The sequence below is a fragment of the Melospiza melodia genome, chromosome 3 (assembly GCF_035770615.1).
Source record: "Melospiza melodia melodia isolate bMelMel2 chromosome 3, bMelMel2.pri, whole genome shotgun sequence".
In the NCBI taxonomy this organism is placed as follows: domain Eukaryota; kingdom Metazoa; phylum Chordata; class Aves; order Passeriformes; family Passerellidae; genus Melospiza; species Melospiza melodia.
In genome coordinates this window covers 118,220,241-118,246,947 of record NC_086196.1, presented here as the reverse complement: position 1 = coordinate 118,246,947, position 26,707 = coordinate 118,220,241, and the positions used below count along the sequence as shown (strand labels likewise).

The 26,707-nt window shown below is 37.7% G+C and overlaps 1 protein-coding gene across 1 annotated transcript in view; it reads right to left on the bottom strand.

The window, feature by feature from the left end:
* Positions 1–6,365: 6,365 nt before the first annotated feature.
* Positions 6,366–26,707, bottom strand: part of ELOVL4 (ELOVL fatty acid elongase 4) — a 37,423-nt gene continuing 17,081 nt past the window's right edge. The window contains exons 2-6 of the mRNA XM_063152866.1: positions 23,887–24,074; positions 20,656–20,736; positions 13,974–14,145; positions 11,656–11,783; positions 6,366–11,152 (exon numbers count right to left, since the gene is read on the bottom strand). Coding sequence (XP_063008936.1) covers positions 10,877–11,152; positions 11,656–11,783; positions 13,974–14,145; positions 20,656–20,736; positions 23,887–24,074 — 845 coding nt within the window. The 3' untranslated portion in view covers positions 6,366–10,876. The remainder of the gene's footprint in view (positions 11,153–11,655; positions 11,784–13,973; positions 14,146–20,655; positions 20,737–23,886; positions 24,075–26,707) is intronic.

Below are 26,707 nucleotides of genomic sequence, written 5' to 3'. Positions count from 1 at the left end.
GTGGCTGCAGGATCTCATTTCCAGCCCTGCAGTGTGACAAGTCCTGCACTGAGCTTGCAGATGCAGCACTAGCCCTGTGTTAGCCTGCCACACTGCAGAAAGAACAGGATCAAAGGAGAGAGTCATCCTTACCCAAGTCCTTGCAAGTCTTGTTTCTGGTGGTTTACCAGGTATTCCAACCACTTTGTAAATGTCTCTTTTTTTTTTTTTTTTTTTTCCCCCTTGGAAAAAAAAATTAACAAAGAACTAGGACTAACACAAATTACCTACTTTGCTTTTTACAGTTGAATTAATAATCTCCTTACTTTATAGCCCTGCCAGGAGGGATAACACTATTGTTAAGGCATGACACCACATTGCAGAAAGGGTGTCTGCTCAAAACTTGTTTAGTCCTCTCATCCTTGCCTGTAATTCACTGGAAAACATACAAAACCTCTCACAGCTTGCACAGTGGCCATTCAAAGTAAACTGTAAGTCTTCTTATGGTCTCCTTTCCCTGTTAAGGTAAGGCATACCCCAGAGCTAAACAACTGAGAGTGGTCTTTTACCAATGTTGAGGAGCTCTGGAAAGATCAGCTTTTGCTTTTGTGGTAGGTACCTGCCAGAAAAGCCATTTTAAGATTGCCCATCAGTTAAAGCTCTAAAGCCGTGGAGGTGGAGCTGCAGAAACGCCCTTCCTATTGATGCCAGAACATTATTTAGCTCTTCCTTAGAAAACATCAGCAGTTAGGAAGGGTTCCAAGTTTTCCCAAGGAAACACTGTAATGAAATGCATCATCCAGCTGTCTGTGCCTTCACCACCACTCACCTGTGTTCATCCCTTCATCCTGCAATCTGGTGACAGCTCACAGGTTGTGCAAACCTGCTGAATTCAAGTGCCACCCAAAAAAAGTTTTGCAAGTGGATGCAGTTTCCAGCTATGGAAATCTTCCCTTTACCCACTAAATCACCTGGAACAGATATTCAATATCTGTTATTTTTATTTATTTACATATTTAAATTGCTCCTCAGTCAATCCCATAAGTCCTCAAAGGTACACCAGACCCAAGAAATAGGACTGACCACTCATGAGAATCTTGAAATTTTAAAAGTGGTTCAGGGCTGAGTATTGTTATGATTTATGATTTCTTATTCTTTCAACTTTCATAGGACAGCCGGGCCATACCACTGGGAGTGGATTAATTCCTCCTTGCCAATATAAAATGCTCCTTTTGCTATGGAATTTCCAGTTTCAAGACCTGAAATTCTTGCATAAACATTCAGATTGCATTATAACAGCTGAAAAAATAAATTAAGAAATATAGTTAATTAGCCCACCCTCACCTCTGAGGGTGATGAGTGATCAATCTCTCCTCTAAAGCATTCTTCACAACTGTAATGGCTACTTTGTCTAAGCATCAAAGAGAAACAAGCTCCAGCAGGGAATTAAAAACCTGATACTTATTTTCTTAATATAAATAGCATTAATAAGCAAAAATGCAGACATTTCTTAATTCAGTTGCTTTAGCTACTGAAAAAGAAGAGGGCACAAAAAGAACAGTAAGTAATATCCTCAATGAGCAGAGCTCAGGGATTTGTCTTTTTTTTTAACTTATTCCTAAATGCTGAAGAAAGACATGACAAAGTTGTATTGAATGAACTGACTTTTAAAACTTACTTAAATCAGGAAATAGAACACAAACAATCTGTTGATTTTTTTCATTTATATTTCTGAATTCTTAGTTCCTAAACATAGCTTTGGCAGCTAATAATTTCTATGTCCTGGCTTAGTCACTGTGCTGAAAAAAAGCTGTTAACTATATTGACTTTGTGGCAGATTATGGAATCCTTTTAAATTTCTAATTTAGATCCAGAATGGACTGCTCACCAGGTCACAATGATGTTGAGAACTAATCTTGGTGTCTGGCATTATGCTTATAATGGGAAATTTGCTCAGTGAAGGAGGCACTGCACAGAATTCTGCTGCTGTTTTAACAAACAAAGAATTACATTGCCTCAAGATGTCATGCTGCCAAAATTGCTATGCCAAAAATTAAATTGAGAACAGAATCTCAAATCCTTTGTCAGGCTGAAGCATCGTATTGTTTTCAGCATCTTTGCAATGCAAAAGCAAGCAGACCACTAATGCTTTGTGCATCTCTTTGTTCCTAGAGCACGTTTCTACTCCCCATGAAAACACGCATCAAGAGGTAACGTGAAGAAAGTATCAAGAATATTTTTGTCAGATGAAAATACCCACTTTATTCCCCAGTCAGTTAAAATTCCTAACAAAACACATTACAAAGTAAATAGATTCCTTCTACTTAGTGCATCTCCTACTGAGCTCAGCAGCCATCTTCTAATACTTGCCCTGAATTGCAGAGTCCAGTGCTGCTCCCTGGTAGCCAGTGGTTGGACCAGAGTCACACTCAAGGTGTTGAAAGAATGAAAAATTGTTTCACTGCCAAAAACGTGCTGAAATGTATTTTGAAAGGCACCCTGTGGGTCTGAGTATTAAAAAAAATACAGTTTTAAAAATTACAAAATTACAAATTACAAATTCTTAATTTGAAATTGAAATTGTTCAGCTCAAGGATTTTAGTAAATCAATCCCTCTGTAGCTTTCAATGGGCTTCAGACAACACCTTCTGGATCCAAGAGATTTTATAGACTTGTGAGACAGACAATTTATGCCAAGTGCTTATTAAGATGGTACTACAGGGGATTCCACAGTGCTGGTGCAACTAGAGACATTAAGGAGAGTTTGAGTTACAAGCATTGCACGTACAAGTCTCTTATCTCACCCCTTATCAAAACCAGACTTAATAAAGTGCCATAAAGCCAGAAAAAAAGTCACCCATGCACTGGTCTGCAGCACAAAGGGGAGCTTTCTCAGGCAACACTGTGTAAGTTTAAAATATGTTGCCACTTCTAGTATTTTACTAAAGTAATTATACCTTCATTGTAAAGTGTTCAAAAAAACCCCAAACAAACAAACAAACAAACAAACCCCAAAACCAATGAAACCAAAACAACAACTACCAAAAAAAAGTGGAAAAAAAGGTGGAAAAAATTAAAGGTTTTGGTCCTTATTTTTTTTATTATACTCCAACTTTCCTAGTGTGCAATGTGAAGTCTAGATGGTAATTAAATTAATAAATTCTGTTAGCATCATGGACTGTCCTTGGTGAAATTCTCACTGAAATAAGTGAAACTTCACCTAGAGAATACCAAAAAGCATCTAAACTCACAATGAGGGATTTTACCTGTACAAGAAAACTTACCTGACTTTAAAGCATAAATACCCAAAAGTCAGATTTATATAAAAATCTGATATTTATTAAATTGCCATCACAGAAGAGCTCAGTATAAAATCTCTAACAAGGTGATTTTGTAGCACAGCAAACTCTCTGTTTCTCACAGCCAAAGCTCTGGTTATGAATGCACAATGTGCCTCCATATCATAGAATACGAAACTGGAGTTTGTCCTTGTAGCCCCATATTTGCTAAGCAGGAAGACATAATTTAATAAAAACTGTTCCTTCTATTAGTTTCTTGTATCCAGAACACCCAGTTTTGGGATCATTAAACGAAAGATATTGTTACTACTCAACCTGCTCAGAATGTGCAGCTGCTGTTTGGCATTTCAGACTGCATGAAAAGACAGTTCACATGCCCCAGTGACAAATCACAGCAGTAAACTATTCTCTGAACACATCACAGTCTTCACCCAAGGAGCCACTCTAGCACAGCAAAAAGACGTGCACAGAGGAAGTGATTGAAGTAGGCAAAGAGGAAAAAAGGGGAATTTTTCAGTAAAGAGCTACCTATTACCTAAAAATCTCATTTTCTGAGTAAATCCCAACAATGTGGTGGTTTTTCCCATTTAATTGAAGCATTTCCAACATGTTTGGTTTATGTCAAGCAACTAAGAGCTGAAAAGTATTCTAGGCTCTTTACAAGTACTGCATCCAGGGACACATTTTCTGCAACTCTGTACCTCATGCTGTCAGCAGAAAATGTTCCAACAGCCCCTGCCAAATTTGATGTTTTGAGAATAGATAGAACAACAACAACAAAAAAACCCCATTCCTCATTGGCCCAGGGACTTCTTCAGTGCCATCTGCCAATTGTGTGGAAACCAGGTCAGACACCAATTTCCAGGTGAGAATCTGTTGTTCAGTAAGGAAAATTCCTATCAGGCTGGGTAGACCCAGTCTGCAGTACCCTGTGCCCAAAAGCAGCATTTGAGGTGCACCCAGAGTACCAAATGATGCCAAGGACTTGAAACCCTTGATTGTAAAACACCTCAAAGTTTATTTCAACATTTTACTTACTTGCAGATACTGTAAGATCTTCCTATGACATACATCCCACTCTGGAATAATTTAGTAAGCAAGCACCTGACCTGAAGATACATGCACAAAAAAGAAAGCAGCAGCAGAAGCTCTGCAAAAAAAAGTTTTTAGCAGTTATACATCAATTTTCAGCTTTTTTAGGACTTTGTGATACTGCAAGAAGCTACTCAGAAGCTCTGAAGATTATCAATTAGAAAATACAGAGTGAGTCCTGCCAATGCAGGAGCATGATGTTTGTAATTACTTTCACTCCAAGCATTTGTAGTTAGATAAATCACTCTCAAGTGTCATTTAAGACAAAGCAAATTTTCATGTACTTCAGAGAGTACTTACAGCATCTGTAATGAGTACACAACAGTAACAGCTACAGTCATTTAACTCCTGCAACATCTAGGGGCAACAGCAAAAACTAGAGGAGCAATTACCTCATGTTCTCCAGCTTTTGGCCCAAGTTGTTTCTTGTATTTCTCTAGTTTTCTCCCATAAACACACATAAACTCCAAAAAATACTACCATAACAGTGGTTTTCTCGTCAAAAAAATTAAGGTTATTCAACTGCAAGAACAATAGGTCTCTAAAGATAAGGAGGACAGAAAACACTTTGAATAATTTCAAAAATCAAAGATTTCTTTTTGTTTAGCAGACTAAGCCCTACCTGATTGATTTGACAGATAGCAGTGATGCCATATGAGCTTGCATCGATTCCCACCTACTGAATGAAAATGCAAACAGCTTTTCCCCCAAAAGCAGCACTGGCCATGTGGTGCGCTGGCAGGAACTGCTAGCTCTGTTTTATAGGTGCACTAATCAGGGCCTGGATGATCAAGAGACATAAACTTACCCATCAATAAGTATCTTTGTAATTAAGTCAAATGTGATGTCACTGACATGTCAGGCAGCCAACAGAAAAGTGTGCCTGCATTCATCCTAGGTCACTTCCAGGTGACCTAGAAGTCCCAAGCATAAAAAAAGACACTGAAAGGCACTAGTCCATAGAGGAACTGCCTTCATAGCTGTCTTTGAGTATATGCTCCATGTGTGTGTCTGAGCACCCACGTTCACCCACATTCAGTGCTTTGAGCTGAGCAAGAGAACAGGTAATAAAACCCTTCCCCCACCAAACCCCAACTTCCCAGATGTTAAGAAGCAAGTGATAAAAAAAAGAACATTGAAGTTCAGAGGATCCAGTCCATTCTATCCAATCATCCAATAAATCTGATTTGACCATGTTAAAATTATTTTTAATTACTGGCGGGGAATAGAGTTGTGAGAAGGATGCCTGCAGAGAGAGCCTACCCCAGCACATGTTAATCATCTAAAGGACAAATCTTGTTCTGAACACGGTGTATTTTCTGATTCCAGGGAGGATGCAAGCAGTGGATTGAAGCAATAGCTGAGAATTGTGCAAGACATAATTGACCACACCATATTTTGCTATGATGGCAGGCTTGATTCTCTACTACTTGACATTTGGAGTAGCTATTTGCACTGAGGTTCTAGGAGTGCAACACAGGTGCAACTCGATATTATAAGGCTGATTACAGAGATCATACTTGGCAGACAATGAAGGAACTTACTGTACCCAGCACATGTAACCACAAATTGCATCCAATGCCAAAAGTGCTCCAGATTCTCTGGGATGAGAGACTTCATTAACACCACACAGGGTCCAGCAAAAGCTAAACTTCATGGCTAATTGTATTCCTAACTTTAACAATTCCAAGACCAAATAAGGAAACTTAGGGGATTTTTTTTGTTTGTTTTAAGTGGGCATCCTATTTTCAGTTAGTTCCCTAAGGGTAATTTCAAAGTCACTCCACTATTATTTGGGGATAATATGCAAAATTAGGAAGTTCCTGTAACCTTAAAAGAGGAGGATGTGTCACAAAAAAATGGTTTTCTCAAAGTCCTGGGTAATAAAAGAGATTACATCACACAATCTGCACAACACTAAAATTAGCAGGAATCCTGAGGCAAGATGGGACACAGAAGAACATACTGCAGAATGTATAAAACCAAACTCAAACAGCATGAAAAAAGTAATATTTATTTTTAATGTTTACAAAAGCATGAACACCTTATGCAAAAGCAGCACCCTGAACCATACATTTCCCTCAATCCTCCTGGGATATTGGCAGAAAACAAGTATTTTCTCTGCTCTTTAGTGCTCAGCACACTCTGCTGAGGTAAATGGGATCCAACCCACTCATTTCCATGGAGCTCCCTCTGCTTGCATTAGCAAAGGGGCATCAGACTGCAGTGCAATGAGATGTCAAATGGGTGTCTTGCTTTAGGTATCAAATTAGATTAGTCTGTGTTTCTAACCAAGATAAATACACTATCCAGATAGTTAATTAGCTCCCCATTCTCTTCAATTTTGACTGAAATACATCTCAGCCCACATTAGCTTCATGCTTTATGCACCATGAACAGTTTTATTCAAGTTTTTAAGAGATAGCCAGTGCTTGTAAGCTATTTTAGGACTGAGATCTTGCATCACAAAAGCTATTTGTACTTTCTTACCTCCCTTCCCAGCACATGCAGTTCAAGTGTTTACTCTGAAGAAATGTGCCCTTTAGGTTAACCTGAAAAAATGTGCAGCATTTTCATTTTGCCTTCACCTTTTTCTCCTGATGCGAGCTGGAAGTAACTGATGGTCCTGTAATCAAATAGGCCATGCTTCTGAACTTACAGGGAAACATCTGTTTAATAGTTGGACTCAGTCATCTTAATGGTCTTCTCCAACCTAAATGGTTTTATGACTCTGTGATTTATTTTTAGAAGTTTTCTGTCAAACAGGGAATATGATTGCAATGATTTCAAAGACTCACCTGGAGCAAGTTACTCATACTAAAATGATCCCTACCATAATACAGCATAATTCCTCAGCTACCCTAAGTTGAGATCTCTCCCCTCAGAATCTACAACTGATGCCTCAAAATATTTATTACATTGGTAGAAATGGCTCTGTCTTGTCTGCCATCCTATATCTAAAATAAATGACAAATACTATTTATGTTTGCAAGACTGATATTGGATCTGTGGAAAGAAAACTGCTTCATTTTCCTGCTGGAGCTAGGAATCATTCTATTAGCTCCTGCCAAATTCACATTCAAGAAATATAATTTACTTCACATATTGAAAGAATCTGCTAAGAACCCATACATATATACACACACACATACACTATGTATGTGTACACATATATACACACATGTATAGATAATTTGTACTTAATTTTACACTGAAAAAGTGCTAAATAATCCAACAACTGTCACTGCTAGAGATGAGGCTAGATGAAATGGTATTACTTATATGGCATCAAATAATTAGAGACTCTGGTCCAAGAGCTTCAGAACTCTTAGCAAAAAATTAACATTCGTTGGCAAAAAAAGAGAAGTTTCAAATTGTTTGAATTTAATTTTTCAATAAATTGAAAGATTTAGAAGAACAAAACCCCAATAACCCTGTAAAGAATAATTCTACTGCAAAAGATTGTATAATTTGAATTTCAGAACTGTGTATAGAAAATACACATTTATACATACTTTCATAGCAAAATGTTAAGCTTCCTTAGATTCAAAGATGATTCTAATGGATCTGTCAGTATTTCACATGTGCATTATTGCCTATATTTTGAAAAAAAAAAAAGGCTGTACAAGTTGAGCCCTGTATTCTGTGAGTCTGGCTGCATAGTCAGAAACAGAAATATTGCACTCAAGGTCATGCCTACAAAAATGCACATTTAATAAGGCCATTATATTCAAGATTGCAATGGGACTTGAATTACATGAACAATCAAATATATCATGAATAGACCTAGGAAAGTCATACTGCAAAAGATGTCCTCAAAACAGCAGTGTTCCAGTAATTTTATAACTGGGGTTTTTTCCCCCATGAAATGGCAATCTCTCAAACTGGTTTTATGCACAGGGCCAGACAACATGATGTGTATGTACACATGCATTCTCACAATGAGTTTTTCATGTTTTTTTAGAATTTAATGATTACCCCAGAATTTGATAGTAGATTTCTACTCAAGTTCTGTCAACAATGTTCAAGTTCCAATCAACTTTAATTCCCTTCCATGCATAATGAAGGGGAAAAATTTTTGACTTTCAGTTATTTAAATATTTACCATCATGCAAGACATAATTCTTAAGAATTAGTCAGAAAGTGTAGCAAAGACACAATTGAACCTGTACTGGAATACTCCCCATATGCTGTTTCAGAGCTAGATCACACTAAGAGATCAGTTTAGCTGATCTGGCTTGTTGAATGAATGACAGAGCAAACAACCAATCTAACACAATTCAAGGAATGATACAGACTTAGAAGTTAGCTGCCCACATCCCATGGCAAATAGAAAGAAGCTACCTTTTAATCAAAGTGGGGTAAACAACCTTGAAATTACAGCAGGATAACTGCATTCACTCCAGTCACTACCTTGGAGTAGCCGGCGTGCTGTAAATCTGCTCTTAGTTATTTACTCCTTTAGCTACTCCAAAGTTACTGAGCCAAAGTTACACAGCCAGCATTTTGGCTTGGTTAAGGGTGGTGGCATCTGTCCAAGAAGGAAGGGTAGATCCCCATCCCTCTTCCCCATGCCACACCACGAAAATATGCAGTTATGCAAATGCAAAAAGCATCATTACAAAGGTTGCAAGAATCAGAAGACACAGCAGATAAGAAGCTTAATGGTCACATGCATTTGACTTCAGCAGAGACAGTTTTTCACAATTCTACATTCTGCCCAAAAATCCAAAGTGGTGGTGATTAGGGATGAACCACCTCCCAGCTGAACCAACTCCAGCATTAGGAATTATTTTTTAATATAACAGACTATATCCAAAACTCTTTTTCCTAGGACCTGTTTTCTGGGTTTAGATTTTTTTTAAAAATAGAAACAAGACAAACCTGAGAACCAGAATAGGTGACCTGCTTGCATATTATAAGCAGTCACTGGATGATTGAGATATAAAAACCTATTAACGTGTCACTCACTTTATACTCACAGTTCCGTGCACTCTTTCTGCACCAGTGGTGCCACTTGCCAGATACACGTTTGTTGCTACCTCTGGATATGTTTTTGACCAGAGCTGAGGCGGGGGGAATGCATTTGGACAGTAACAATGCAGCTCTTGCAGTGATGGCCAAGGAACACAGTAATTCAGGATATAGTTTCTAATTCCACCCATCTTCTACTCATTGCATGCTAAGCAGCTCAAAATGTATCTCTTAGTAATCACATTATTCAGAAGGTGTATAAATCTTTCCCTATTTTCTTCACAAAAGGAATGGTAAAAAGTCCTTTATGTAATATGTAAATGAAAATCCATCTAAAAGTTTCTACTTATTTTAGCAGTTTTGACTTACAATGGTGGCCTGTCTATCAGCAATACTTTGCCTGCAAGTGTCTAACAAATAGAGTTTTGACAGGTATCAAGCAATAGCAACGTTCTCCAGGATTTATGTTTGCTGTATTTAGTACTTTTAAACCCAATTCTCTCTCCCAATAAAGTGATGGTTGGTCTTGTAGTTAGCATGACTACTCATGCACACAACATTTCTAAATGGAATTACATGCTGTTTTCTCTCCACCATAGCATTATCTTACCATTTTGAGTATTTTGAGTCAGTGCCACAGATTTAATGCAGGTCACAGACAACAAGCAGCAAGCCTATTTTTACTGCTTGCTTCAACCAATATATTTGTTCATATTTACACATTTTAAAATGTACTCTTGACTTGGCTCTACTAAAAGTACCACTCCAAAATTTCAGTTTACACTGAAATGATGACTTGATCAAAGGATACCACCAAAAATCCCTTTTACTCCTACAGGGAAACACACGCTCTCCTGAATTAGTACTAATGGATATTTAGATTAGAGGACTCCATATTTCAGAAACCAGTTATTTAATGCTCAATATTCTTTTCAGCAGATGAAGAGGTAGGTAAATTTCCACACAAGAAAAATAAAACAAAAACCAAACTGTAACAGATACTCAATTAAATCAAGTAATGTCTGAAAAGTCAAACACTGTTCTGACAGCACATATTTTGTCTGAAGGTACTCTCCAAGGAGCAGAAGAAAAGTTGCACATTCTGATTAGATAATACGTCATAATTTGAAATTTAATAATTTTCTGGAAAGAAAGCACAAGTATTCAAATGCTACTTCCTTTCCCTCCCCCCCACCCCCCAAGAAATGTGGGTGCCAACAAACTGCCTGTATCAATGGTAGTATTAACTTTTGGACTGCTAAACATGGAATCAACTGCAATTCTTCCTTACATTCACCAACACCAGCAGTCTACAAGTTTACACAGAGACCATATGCATGATAATTACATAATTACAATAGAAATTCAACTTTAGTGTTGTTCTTAAAACAATCTTCATAAATAATGAAAATATCTGTGTTCTAGCTCTTCAGTAACCTAAGGTTAATTGGTACAGATAGTGTTTTTTTCTTCCTTTTATAAACCAAACTGGAGGTTCCTCACTGCCAACAATGGTTAAGGCCTGGATCAAGTTACTCTCCTTTTGCTTTTCCCTTTTTCTGCTTTTTTCCATTTTCCACCACAGCATTATTTTCTGGTTTGCTTACTCCATTTGCAACAGCACCATTTGCTATTTTGCCATTCTTTACAGGTTCCTTGGGCAGCTTATATGTCCGATAATAGAAGTTACCAAACAGGAAAATGAAGGTGATAGCATAGAAAATGACACCCCAGTGCATCCATTTAGGGAAAGGACAATCAATATAAATAGACATGGCTGTGTGGCCAATAGTCACATGGAACTGCACCTGAAAGACAGAAAATATAGAATCAAAAACGTCTGGATGTATTCTGTTGGTCTGAGCACATCAATTTATACCAATTCATTAAGTAATGAAAACAGCTGAACTGGGAGGTGGTAGGAAAGCTGTATTTGCCTGTCACATTCATGCAGACACATTTATGCTTGACCAGGAGCATCACATTTATTGTAATATCTGGCATCAGCTTTCAGAAACAGGACAATGAGAAGATAATGAGCAATCTGAATTTTCTCTATTTTGAATGTGCTTTTGTTATTCAGTTGAAACAACCAGCAAGGAAGCATGAGACTTTAACGCACACAACCCTTATATATGCTGCATATGTTTTTTTCAAAGCTGAATAAATGCTTCCATCTCCAGGAAGTACTCTAATTGAGGAGTGTCAGACAGAGAACTTTTGTAAGGAGCAGCATCTGATCCAAAGCTCTGCAAATGCAAATCCACACAGAGGCAACACTTTTTATCCCAAAAGGAGGAGAATTACTTACCAATTGCAATATGGTCAAATATCGTTTCCACCACAGGTATTTCTGAAATTTAGGGCCACAAGCTGCCAATCCATAATACATGTACATAATGACATGAATAAACGCATTCATTTGAGCTCCAAAAAAAGCTGTCCAGGAACAGAAGGGAAGACCATCAAGTCATTTTGGAAAAGAGGATTCTTTTCTAGTATTACTTGTATCATCATTTTTAATAGGAAAAATTACAAAACACAGGACATGTCAGGATTCCATCTCCAAAATATTGAATAGTATAATACAGACCTGGCTGTCAACATGTGCTGACACAAACAAATGTTAATGCAAGTAGTATGTCACACTTCAGTGTAACTAGTGTCGTGGTTTGAGAGCCAAAGCTTTTTATAAGATTTTTGTTGAACAAACATAAGTGACATCTATTCCACATTAGTTGTTGTAGTATAACTGTGAATGTTTTTCTGAAGAATTATCAAAAGCTTTATTTGACAATGTAAAGTATAAAGTACCATGCTCTGAATTTGAATCTTTTAAACTGTATTTAAATGCAAAAGGTTCACTTTTCAGCAAGAAGTCAAGAAACTCACATGGAAGTCTGATTAAATAGGGCAAAAAAAGCCCATACGAAGCATGACTTGACTCATGTTTACAAGAACTTTAAGGCATTGCCAGGTGACTTTGTCTAAATTAATAATCATTAGTTTCTTTATTTATGATTTAAAATATCCAGCATTCTCAAATGTGTCAGTGTATAGTATAACATTTTCCTGAATGATCCACGTTAGATGCATGTTGACAGTTTCATTTGCATTAAGATCTCTTTGCTTTGTCAAGATTAGCAGCCATTTAACAGAAACTCATTATATTTTGTTAAAGTATTCTTACACTGACAGAGAGGCTCAAAAATGCTCTAATGTATAAGATTAGGGTAATACAGACAACAGCTGCAGACATCAAACAGCTCAGATGCCCGTGTGGTCTGGACCAGTTGTTGTAATAGGGTCTAATTTATAATAGACCTGTCTATGTAAGCAATGTGCTATCAACTAGAAAATAGAAGAACACAGATCTATCCACATTTATGCAGTGCTGCTACATAAATGCAGAAAAGCAACTGCAGCTTTTCCTTTTGCAGGCTCTAGAAACTAAGAGGCAGTGCTAGAACATAAAGCTTGAAAGAAATTTGGAAATGGTTGTAACTGTTGCATTAAAAACTGCAGATATTTAGCAGGAAAATTCTGAAAAGGCAACAAGGGAGTGGGCCTTCTGAGATACCCAGGGAATTTCTAAGCAAGACTACAAGTAACCATCCAGTCTCCAATTATTTTATTTTATAGGTGCAGTTGCAAATAAAGATCATTAAACATCTGGTTGAATGACCTGCTTCCTGCATATGTGACAGAAACTGAAAGGCAGTCAAGAAACACTGAATTAACATATTTCTTCCTATACTGGCCACTCAGTACTAAATACCTATAGTAAATGGGAGCATAAACCACCCATGCATTAAGTGTTAGTGTGGTTCAAAAAAACCAAAAACAAAACACCAAACCTAAAATATTAGTTTGGTGTTCATAATGTGGTATTTTGTGTTTACTAATATAGCACACATCAAAGGAAAGAGGGCATTTTCCCTGTACCCTCAGCTCTGCAGAGCTTTCAATTTGAGATAAGGCTGAGCAATAGGAACCAGAGTACAATGTAGGCAATGAAGGGTGTGGCAAGTAAAATAAACAAAAATAAAATTATTTGATGGAGGCTTTAGAAAAGAAGCAAGGGGAAAAAAGGCTGATAATGAATTTAGACTTGTGTCATTATGAATAGGTTTTAAAAGTGAATTGACAGATTTATTGGCTCACCTCCAAGGGAAGGTTTTAGAATTTTATATTTGCCTCTCAATAAAAATAAAAGCAAACCTCAAACTCATATACAATGCCAAAATAACATCTCCATTGTCTTCATTAAATTTGCACATGGAATGTGGCCCATAATTAGATTTTGCAGCTCTCTGTATCTGCAAAAATTAAAGTTAAGCAAGATGCATACATCTTTCTGTTTCCCACAGATACAGATACTTTCGAAGGCAGAACTTCAGGCTTGCAACTGATGCCCATGAGGAAAAGAAAAGAAGTTTTGCAATTCATTAGACTATTGCCCTGTTATCTTTTCCTCCCCCATGTTTCCCACAGAAGGAGGCCGTATGCATTAATAAACAGTTTTGTATATTATTAAGTCAAGTCTATAACATTTTCTTTTGCTGCTCCCAAACAATAATAATTCTCCCTTCTATCCAGTCAAAAGCATATGAGAGGAAGGGAACTCACCTTGTCCACCTGCAACCCACTTAATACCAATCCACCACAAGGTGAACATGGTGAAATGGTGATAGACATGAAGGAAACTAATTTGGTTAAATTTCTTCCTCAGGATGAAGAATACTGTATCCAAATACTCAATTCCTTTAGAGACATAATACCACCATAGAGCAGCAGCTATCTGCAATGAAAAACAGAGACTATGTAAGTTTGAGTGATTCCAAGCTGAATGGAATAAAGTTCTCACCATCTAGCTACTGTAGGAGAAGGACACTGCTTCCTTCCCTAAATCTTGGTTAAATGTTGAGGTGGAGTCAAACATCTGACAGTATGAGAACAACAAAAAAATACTCCTTTCATCTGTTCTGGACATGGAAGAAGATTATGGAAGAAGATTATTCTTAGCCTGTTGCTCTCAAATCACATCTGTAAAAAAGAGCTGATATAGTTAAAAGCTCTGCCATATCTGAACAGTTTACCAGTAAAGCATGGGAAGTTTGCGTCCTCATTCTCTCCTAAGCTTTGCAGAAGTCTGCCACAGGGCTTCCCCCTCTAATGAGGCAACACTTTGATGTGGTCAGAACAATGAGGCAGAAACATGATGACAAAATGAAGTTGCAAAGGTGAAACCTCCGTACCACAGGCATATGGGTGGAAAGATATCAAAAAAAGTTAGATGCAGCAGAGATTTCACATTCCTTATAGCAACATTTCCCCCAGCTTCTTCTGGCCTGCTCAGTAACTCCCTCTGTAAAGCAGCATTCCCCCAGTGGCTCTCTGCTATTCAGGGAGTAGAAAAAAAGAGACCACAGGAGCCATACAAACTGAACAGGTATCATCCATCTACCCAACAGGGAAGTGCTACACACCCAAAATTCTTTTTCTCATCCACCCATCACAGCGCATCTTGCCCAGGATGCAACACAAACAGGGCTTCCTGCTGAAATTAGGATACTGTCAAAGCAAGTAAAGCCCAGAAGCTCTGTGTAGCAATATGCTAATGCTAGGATATGGGAGTATGGTGGTGGTGGGGACTCCCTCCCAGATCCCAAAACATAGCAACAAGTCTCGTTTTGGCATTGTAAGTCATCCAGCTTGTTATGCAAGGGTGGGACCAGATGGTGACTCACACTGAGAGTGGAAAAAAAAAAAAAAAAAAGAGTTGGAATTGGTACCACCAGCAAGGAGAGCAGGCAATGTCACAACACACTATTTGTAAGATGTTGGCCTTGTCTTTCAGGACTCAGTTGATGGTAAATGAGACTTTCTTAACTTAATATGGTGTGAAATAATCCTACCACCTCCTCAGTCCCCAGGGAAGACAGAAGATAAAAGAATTAATACAGAACAGCTTCCCTTCCCAACTCCACACATACTTCTTGGGGAGAGAAGGGGAACCATAAAGAGCTGTAGAGAGCAATGCTATAGCCCTGCATGGTGTTTTCCTCCATCTCTCCAAAGCAGTGAGAAAGGACAACACCTCTCCACAGACTAAGTTTGTCATAGCCATAATTGGTCTGGTGAACAGTTTAGGAGAAATTACAGCAGAAGCAAAAATGCAGCACAGGAGAAGAGTGCTGCATATCTGCATTGCAGGCTCTGCAGTTTCCCAGAGGGACTGCACATCTTACTGATGCCAAACTGCAGCCTTCTATGTTATATATCCATTAATGAACACCCTTCTCTCTCTCTGGATGTGATTTAGCGCACTTCACATTTTGGGAAGAGGAGGCAGATTTTTTCACTTTTATATGAAGAGATATTAATATCTAAAGCTGGAGAGAGGCTTAATGACAGAAAAGTGACTCCCAGTGATCTTGGAGTTCCAGACACACAGGCAAGCTGCAAGAATAATATATATATATATATATATATATATATATATATGCATATATTGCTCAATATCCAGTACTGCCTCTGGGACAGGTAGTCAGGTATTTAATAACACCCACATTAAGGTTTGTTCACACCCAATGGGTTAGCATAACAGTCCAGCATCTCTTACAGGTCTTTGCTAAAGTTGTACCTATTACATAAATTGAGATAAGCATCTTTTCATTTCAGAAGTTGACAATAAACACTTTGGATTGTATAGCCATAAAATGACAATCCAGCACTGAAATACTTTAGCTCTTTGGAGGTCCTCTCTTCAAAGAAACTTTTAGAGAACCAGGAGGTCAGTCATAAGCAAACTGCCATAAAATCTTTTTTAAAGTAAATGGACATTTTTGTTAATGAAATAAGGGACCAATAAGTTAAATAGCCCATAAGTGAATAGCCAATTTACTGTGACACAGAGCAAAACATGAAAATCCTACGAAAATACTTCTGTCTTATACCCAAAGTGCCACAAGTTCAGTATATGTTCTTGGACAAGTCACATAACACATCTCATTGCTCTTCTTTTGAATTGCACCTAGCAGAGAAAGCAATTGCACTCCATGGGTAAAAATAACTGAACTTTTTACAAAACTGCTTCCCATCATTTTAGAAAAACAACAGGACTCTTTGAAGGATTATACCTGCTGATTTTGTGTTCCTGTAGATTTTTTTGCCTGCCAGCTTCTTTGCTCTGTTACTATCATCAAATTTTCTACCATTTACTCTTAAACCTGATAGGTTTTGTGTACTGATGATCTATTTCAGTACTTCCAGTGACTTCTACAGATGTTTTTATCATTAGCTTATAGAAAAAATGAAACAAATGTCAAGTCATTTGCCTGAGGCCATGCATAAAGTCAGTGAAAAAGGGCAGAAACAGAGAACAATATGCTGATATGTAAGCTATGTCAGGAGCAGATGGCTGCTATTAAATCTATTTTTCAAAGCACCAAAAATCATGGCCTAACCTTTAGCCTTCGGACACTGTATGCAAGAAAGATTACTTGAAAAGAAAAGGAAACATACATTAAAAAGGCACATCCTTGTAATGAACAATAGTAGTCACAACTATATATTTTCTGGTAATTTTCATATGTACCAATCTAAGTCTGTTAAAACACCAGATGGCACAGAAAGATTACATTACAGCCTAGGATTAAGAGGGTCAACAAGAGGTCCAATCCCATGTCTCCTGCCTGCTGCAGAGTTTTTGACTGGAGGGCTGTTTTATTACAGGATTCTGTTTCTGCAGCATTTTTTCTCATTTTGGGTTGGAGATATTTATCCATTAAGCGATGTGAAGGGACCTCTCCTTGGAAGGTCACAGCAATGTGAAAAATTAAAATAGCTTTTATAGTGAATTTTCAGTTATAGAATTTTATTTACAGAACTTGTGAAGACAAGTTTACTGAATTTTAAAGTATATTATGTCTTTTTCATAAGAGGAAACCACTCAAGCTCTAGACATAAATATTAACAATGCAGAGTACAATTACAATACAGTAAACAACCATTGCTTGGCTTCATGATTACAAACAGCACACTTAAAACAAGAATCAATTCACACATGGCCCATATTCCCAATTCTTCAGAAATGCAAATAAAATAGATGAACTTTGACCTGGTAAACAAGGACACACAAACATAAGCAGAGGGGGGAAATGACTACAGACAGACACCAGCATACATTAAGTTAGACAGTGTTGCAAAATCATTCACTTCAGATTCTGAAGCTCCCAAAGGAGTACTACAAAGCATGGATTTAACATCTCAGCCCTTTGCACTTATAATTTTGACTCTTAAGCTATAACCAAAAAAGTTTTTGCAAGTTACATCTGTAGATCCCTCTAAATACTTTCTAAGAGGTTTTCTACCTCCTTTTCTTTCTGTCTACTATGAACATTTTATTTTTTTTCCATAACAAAACCACTCAACTTCCTGCCAGCTGTCAGTACAGTGGCTGCCCACTACATTCAGCAGATAAGTCATTCACAAAGGAGTTTATTTCAGCAAATGTTTCGGCAGCTGGGGAATTTAATTTTCATCCCTGCTTGCTCCAGTTGTCCATTGTTTCTTGTAGAACAGTCAGGGGAGCCTGAATGAGATTAACATGTGTAGGTAGGTGCAAAACAGTAAGCAGGAGGACCAGCTTCTTCACATTTTGTGTAAACTACCTTCACAATTAACCATCAGTGAAAGCCAGAAGATGGATATAAAGTTGAAGAAAATATACAGACAAATACATGGAAAAATATCCCCCTAAAAACTGGCAAAATCGAAGAGGCTTTGTCTGACTAGAGAGGTCTGAGCCCAAGTTGCTGACTTGCTAAACTGTACAGGGGAAGTGCCAACACCTGCCCTTACTCTGCTCCCTTAAAATCACTGGCTTACTGTCTTGGTACATGATGTGGGTTAGAGAGACAGAAAAGGACATTCTCTGGTATCCAGGATAGCCAAACTTGCTTTCTGGGAGCTCTCTGTAGTCTCTTGAAGGACAAAGGATGGTTTCTTGACCCCTTATTTTGATCAGGAGCTTTACACAGAGCAGGCCACTCAATGTGATGGCAATATCACAGTGGCACATTTCCAAAAAGCCAGAAACAGGGCCCTACTAAGGCTCCTATGCTGCCATTTAGACTACTACATACAATTAATTTCATGTTTTTTAACATTTGTTCCAAATTTCAAAGCCCCAGATAAAGTCATATATGAAGCTCTGCTTTTCAGAGCATGTTCTGCCTTCTGGGCTCACTGCTGTTTCCATGTGAGCTAGTCCCAGTCTTCTTTATCTGAGCAACACAGGATTTATTTACTCATTCCCTTGCAAATATGGTCATTGCATTTGAAATTGATTCTACTGTTGCAGTGCAGCATTTCTCTGCAGAGCAAACCTGGTGCCAGCAAATGCTAGACATTTAGTATCTTGAGATATTAAAAGGACATGAGAGATGTGCTAATATACTCATCAATTCTATACTCAAAACTGCTAAAACATTAAAAAATTGCTTTTGTAGGTTTATATTATGAAAGACGATGGTGAATGAAATCTTGAGGAGGTTTGGATTGGGTTGGTTTTTGGTTTTTTTTTTTTCTGGTCTGACAGTGTCAAAAACCAGCATACCTTCTAAATCCAGAGCATGACATACTGTAAAGCAGGACAGAAAGGTATCCCAGAATCCTCAATTTGAGAAAGCACACTTGAGGAAAGTATAATTTTCTACTTGCAACTTATTTACCTGAACTGAGAATTCATTCAAAAGAACTACCAGAAAATGATCAAGATAAGAATCATGACTGATAGCATACTATAGACTTGCTGCAGCAACCTGAGACAACTCCATTTTCCTTTCTTCCTCAACTCCCTCAGTTGCAAACTGAACATGCTACAACTTAAAACTTCAGGGATAAATTTTATGCAAATCCACAAAAATGGCAAATAATTTTATAAAATTAAAAAAAAAAGAAAAAAGTCAGGAAGTCAAAAGAGTAAATATTGCTAGAGCAATCCTTCCTATCTGGACACATTATAAAGCATAAATACATTCTTCAGGTCATTTTGCCTTTAATTTATTGTATAATAATGCTGTGTTTGTCATAACAAACAAAATGGATGATAATTCTTCTGAACAGGTCTGACCTCTCCACTGCCTCCCACAAATAAGTGCACCTAAAAGTAAGGCTAGTATAAGATTTAGCTAGTATAAAAATTCTTTCAATATATACCACACCAGTCCTCAATGTCATTCAGCTAAGTGCAAGAGCATTCTATTTTGCTAATCTATTAATAACTCCAAACATGTGAAGCACTTGCTATACTCTGCTAGATCTTGTTTTCCCACAAAAATTTTAACAGAATCATTCTAGTGACTGCCATAGTGAGAGCACTGTATTGGGAAAGGTGAAAGATTGCCAGCTGCAATAAGGCCAATAAAATTCTACACACAGAGCTGTTCTGCAGTATCAGCCATTATAAAAAAGGTGTAAGACTCAAACCTTTTGCTCTCACTATTGCCATGTGCACAAGCTTTTACTAACACTGTCCATGGACAGCCACTCACAGACAAACATTTTTCAAATTACCATAAACATAACACATTTTCACTGCATTTTCAGGGACGTGTCCTAATCTGTACATGGAACTTGCAAGAATAGCTGAGTGATTCTCAGGTGTCATCTCTGCTGGAAGATAAGGTTTAGTATGTGAGGTAATCAACAGCATTACGAAAAGGAACAAGGAACTGCACTTTGCTTTTAATTTGGGGGTTTTCCAAAACCAGATATTTGAAATCTAAGATTATACAATGAAATCTACTGATAATACATTTGCCAAATGCCAGCAAGGCCTCATAAAACCAAACATGGGTAAAGGAGACAAAGAGTTGCCACACCAGGATGGGTGAAGTGCAACCACAAGATAAGATGACAAATCTCACTTGCTTTGATCTAGCCAGGACACACCTCCTTTACTGTGGTTACCCTGGTATCCAAACTTCAGCAAATCTGGGAAGCAAAGGATGTACACAAAGTTTACCCAGCATGGTACAACTGTGGATGAAGCCAAGGATGGTATCTTTAAGACTCCCCTTATTTGCAGCAGTCAGATGCAAGCTAGCACAAATATGCTGATGCATTTTGATTAAACCTGCCATGTAGGATGCAGTCAAACCTGAAGTGGCCTGGGAGGATGTAACGGGACACAGCCATTGCTGACAGCAGCTGTGGAAACACTGTTTTCAGAAAAGGCTTAAACCACCATGTAGTGCTACATATTACACACATTCATATGCAAACACAAAAAAGAAATACTCACCCTAACTTCATAAACATTATCTGAATAATCCACACTCTGGCAGACATAGCTGTACCCTCGAGCTCTTGATGACAAGAACAACTGAAAATATTAAAGTCATAGATGAGGGGAAATATAATACATAAAGCACATTTATAACAATTATCAGCAAATTTCTTGCTACATCAAACTTACCAGAACAGAAACACTTAAAATATTATTAACCCTAAGAAAATTGTTGAAGAAAGCCAATATTTAATATTAACAACCTATTGTTACAGATTATTTATTTTTTTCTTGTAAATTAAAAAGTAAGTACTAATTTTTCCCTGTATCTGCCTAGATAATGAGAGCCTTGTACAACAAATTCCAGTATGACCTTAAGCTATTTGGACACTAATATTCTTTCTGATGGCTCTAGCTTCAGAAACAGAAAATACCTAACTGCTTTCACTACAACTGACAAAAATGCTATTCCCAGTATGGATTCAAGCAACCACTATTCAGGAGACAAGATTTGAATAATTTGGGTCTAAAATCCTTAGCACAGTATAACAACCAAAATCCAGAACCTCCCCCCCCCCCCCCCCCCCCTTTGAACAGCGAAAGCTGAATACCCACTAAACACAGTGAGGGAAAAAGGATGGAGAAAAGTTCCCCATTTTGGCCAACAAAAAAGCAATTGAAGTGCTTCTGTAGAGCCTCTTTGTGCTCAGTTAAGCACATTGCAAAAACCTGGACAGGAGAAGACAAAATTGACATTTGAACAAGTTCCCACTGGAAAGAAGTACACTTGTCTAGAGTTGTACAAAGTTCAAGTAACACTGATCTTGACATTCATAAATGTTATGATCCAAGAATTTTAAAGCCATGTAATCCCTCTATTAAGGATCAAAGAGAGAAAGAAGACATAAATTGGAGTGATAGAAAAAGATTTCAAAAAACCTGTCATGGACAGGCACTGACTACTCTTACCACTAACCTGACTTCCATCTTATTTACAACATACAAAACCTTGTGAACCTCTGGACTTGTTTGCTGCACGTGTGTTAAAGGAGGGAAATGAAAGAACTGTCCACAGAAATTATCCTAGAAAAGAAACTGAACTACTTCTGCGCCATCTAATTCCATTTACAAACTACTGTAACTAACTGGAATTCCAGTGTGGTCCCACATGGGCAAAAGCACATCCAGTACTAATAGAGAGGAGCAGGGAAAGTTTAATTTGCACTGTTACAGAAACCAACCCATCTCTACTGTGACCCACTGGATAACTCAACCAAGGTTGAGTTACTGCCTTGGTAAAAGGCAGTAAATTGACTTCACCAGACTGCCCTGAAGTAGAATATGAAATTCATGATTCTGTGGCAAAATAGGGTCTATTCCATTGTGACTTCTGCAGGTTCTAAGCAAAATTTATGCCAAATTTTGACCTAAACTTGAATTCAGTGTATGAGTCTTGCACTAGACTCAGGTGCTGAGTGCTTTATGACTTTATTATTTAACATAAGCTCCCACAGATGAACAAAAGAGCTTGGCATCAGGATGGTTATTTAAATAACTTTTAAAGGTGTTTCACATTCAAATTCTGTTCTTAGCAATGTCTGGAAACTTTACAATCACTCACAAAATACAAGCAGTATCATTTTACTCATAACAATTACATTAAAACTGGTGAGAATTACAATAGTGGCACAGTGGTATTGTAAACTTTGGAAACAGAAATTGCCTTGTTACAGGGAGCCACTGAAACTTGAACACCTTCCTGCTATCAGTCTCTACAATCAAGAAAAGACTTGCTGGAAGTGCTGTATCCATTGCCTCAATGTCCATTGAATAACAACTTACCCCTAGAACAGAAGAGGAAACTAGAACCTCTATGTATAAAGTTATGAGCTTTCAGCATATCAACAACAAATATGCATTTGTAGTCCCACTCAGTTTTATACTAATTCAGTGACATGGAAATGCTACAAACACATATCCTATAAGAAACATAGGTCTGAAAATTATTTGACTGCAAGTTTGATATCATTCAGTTTATGGATGAAACAAACAAGTTTCTTTTAAAAGAATATGTGAAAAAGACAGGCATTGCAGTAACACTGCAGAACTAATTTCAGGAGTTTCAGTTTTAACCTGCCAAGATGATTTGATTTAATCTCTTCCTTCAACTATGCTTTCGTATCAGCATTAAAGTCTTTTGTACCTGTCACACTACTTAGTTGAATAATCCAAGAAAATAGTTTAGACAAAATGATGACTAAGGTGTGATGGTTAAATTTTACTAAACCATGACTTAAAGAGAGGCCAAAACAATTTATGATTAATGATTGTATGCTAGGAGCTCTGGGAAAGGGTCAAAATGCAGATAATCATCAGATATGCCATTTTTTCCTGGCAAAAGTACAGAACAGACCAGGCAGTTCTGCAATGCTGTAATTTTAAATGTCTGTTCATTTGCTTACTTCTGGAAACAGATTTTGAAAATCTATGATTAGAGGTGTTCCAGGAAGACAACTCCTGATGCAGTCACAGCAGCATAAACTTAGCATCAGCCTTATTCTGTACAGTGATCCTTGAACAATAATTACCAAACTGTTAAGTAATCCCAGCTAGCTACTGCACACAGCTGTTCCACTGCAGTGCTACTATTCATTGCCACTGTCCAGAAAATCCAACAAAGGAAAAATGCAGCAGCACTGAGATTTATTACATGTAACACACTCAGAACATTGCAAACCAAATTTCAGAAGCCTGTATGCTTTTATTTAAAGTTATAGCTCACTTAATTTTTATGCTTAAAGATAACGTCCAGACAAGATACTTTTCCGCACTACAGACAATGGATATTTGAATTTCTAAATATTATAAACACGTTGAAAGAGTGAACAGCTCAATTTCTAACAAGATACGTTCTGATACCCTTTAGGATTATTAAGATGAAAAAAATGTATCAGTTACAGGTGTTAAATTTACAGATTTCAGTCTCTCCAGTATTTAGACTAACAAAAATCTAAGGAGAACTTGGAATACCTCAAACACAAATTCTCTCTATAGATTCATTTAGTATAATTATTCTCAAACAGAAACTACCTATTTATAGAAATACTCACCTCAAAGGCAAACTCATCTTTAAAAGTCTGTGCAAAACATTGACTCTCGATAGACATCAAGAACATGCAACATCATTTTCATTTTGACATCCTCACACCTCAGTAAGAATTCCCTCTTGCAAGAGGGCATACACACCTCTTTGAAAATGAAGAAGTTGAGCAGAACCATCCCAAAGTTGTAAACAACCAACAGGAAGCGCAGCTGGAAGGGTTCTCTCGTCTTCATCCACTTGGGGCCCAGCCAGACAGTGAGGAGATAAATAGTGCTGATAGTCAGTGTTGGGAATGGAGACTGCATCAGGGGCCAGTCATCAACACGTTTGTCTGGGGAGCCAAGCAAACAGCAGTCAGCAAGGTCTGAGTAAAATATATTCCATCATCACTTTAAGCATTGAATTCGTTAAGTATTATTTTCTCCTGGAATAGCTGCATCAGATAGTGGAAACACAATGCACTCATTCTTTCTAGGAAGGTTAAAGAAAATAGTTTTTTAGAAAAAACCCTACTATATCACATTACCTCACAGAGAGATTCATTATGTCATTCAAGCTCTCTTGTCCAGTTCTACAATCCAAAACACTAAAGCAAATAGAATCACATGAACCTAAACACAAATCAACCCACTAATTCCCCAAACAAATTTTGCTTATGATGAATACTGGCTGCAGTGGCAATATAACCAAATATTCATCACCATTGCAAATGACAGATACACAGATTTGGCAAAATACTGACAAAACCAGTAGCTTTTATTAGTTTAAAATTAGGCACTAGAAAGTTTCCTATAGAGTTTATACAGGTTGTATGATGATGACCTTTTCTACTTGATGTAGGTCAGTCTCATGTTTCAGAGAGAATGCTCAGTGTTACCAGAAAACAACCAAATAAAAGAGTTCTAAAGGGATGGTTCTAGTCAATCTGTGCTGCCATATGGGAGCACAGAAACAAAGGTTTTATTTACAGTCTCCTTCAGTCACTCACAGCATCCAGTCACATTACACATATTTCAGAGCTGAGAATATGCTATATTAAGTTCTAGATCAGTATGAAGAAAGCAGTGTTAGCTTGATGAACCAGTGGCACCTAGGATTAGAAGACAGCTCTGCTAGAGGAGGGAAGCAAGACTGCAGTGACACCTCCTTGCTTAGTGCCTGTGCTGTCCCATGTGTCACACATCCCGCCCTGCCCTGAAGGCTATCAAATTATAGCAAGAGATAAAAGGTAACTACTTCAAAACTATCAGAACTTCAGATACTGCCCAGCCCTATGATACTAACTGGATTATTTTCCAGATGTGTAGGCCAGTTACAGTTCCCATGGAAATCACATCACAGGGCCCTTGGGAAGCTCAAACATCTGAAACACCTGCCTTCAGTCAAGCGTGGGCAAACTCACAAATGCAGCTGCCAGAGACTTACCTAGAGGACAAGTTTCTTTTAGAGAACTGTAAGTCCAGGACCATGAAAAATCCCTATACCATAAATTAATTCCTGATTCCAGGCATACAACCAGCAAGTTAGAAAATCCTTCTTATCAAGAAAATGAGGAAAGTACAGAACACTGCTATCATTACTTCTCCCTCACTTCTTTTGTTTTTCCTTTGTTGTACTTAAGGCCATAAATTAGAACCTAATTTTAGGAGCAAATTTACTGAGGCCCTCTATTTCTAATAACCAACAAGTACTGTAATCTAGGGAAAGAGGGCATGCAGAACACAGATTATTCTTACTTCCAGATGATTTAATAATAATTGAGCTGCACATTCCAAGATGCTAAGAGGCCTAAAAAGAAATGGATAAGCAGAAAGAGAAGCCTAACGGCTTCCATTCTGTTAATGCCAGAAGAGAAAATTCATCCTAATGCATGGAAACTTCAAGAAAGGGCATTGATGCTGCCAGATGGGATTCAGCTGTGTGGCCACAGCCACCAAAAGAAGCCAAGGGCAAGATAGGGCAAGGATTACAGGGAGAAGTATCAAAAAAATCAGATAGATCAGCTGTAGAAACACAGGCATGAAAGAGGACCTGAACAAAGTGAGAGAGGACAGTCAGCACTCAACTTTTCATCAAGCTCCTGAAACCACAGAGAGTATGACCTACCAAAGTGAAAATCACTACTGCTTTGCAATTATTACACTCTTATATCCTTTACAATTTAGTTCCTTATTGCCTTTAGTGATTGTTCTACTAATCTGAATTTAAAACCCAAAGATAACACACAAAATAACCAAACCAAACAAACCTCCCCCCACCCCCGGGCAAAAAACCCAAACAAAATCCAACCAACCAAACAAAAACAACAACAACAGGAAAACAAACAAACAAAAACCACCTCATCATCTACCTGGTACTAAGTAGTAGGCAAGGACTTATCATGAAACAAGAAGAAAGGTGTCAGTTCAGAGACAGCTCTGGGAATTGCCAATGAGTGCCATGCTTTAGCAAATCCATATCTCCCTCTATTGTAGTGTACAATGAGTTAAGAGCAGGTGAGGCAAGAGACACAGGCACTTTTCCAGGTTTCTTAGAGTAAGGAATATAAAGGGGATAAAGAGAAAAAGACAGCTTAGAGAATCTGTCTTCTATTTTCTAGCACAGTGTTTCATGATAATTTTACATACTAAAGTGGCAATACAAAGAAATGTGAAAGAGGAAGATTCGAATTTTAGCCATGAGGTGAATGCTACCACCCACTGCTGAAAACAGGAACCCATGACTGTTCCAGATTTCTTTTTGTGTCAGGGGACAAACATTTCTGGACTTCTAGATGGAAGAATAAGGATTCACCATAGGGTGAAAGGAAAGACTAAGGGACAACTTATACTAAAACCCAGCTGCAAGTAGGCTTTGCCTGACACCTCAGCAGTACTGTGAACAATTCTTCCACCTCCTTTCCACAAATAATATAAATTGAAGAACCTCACTGGAGAAAACCAAGAGATGTATTTCATTAACTCT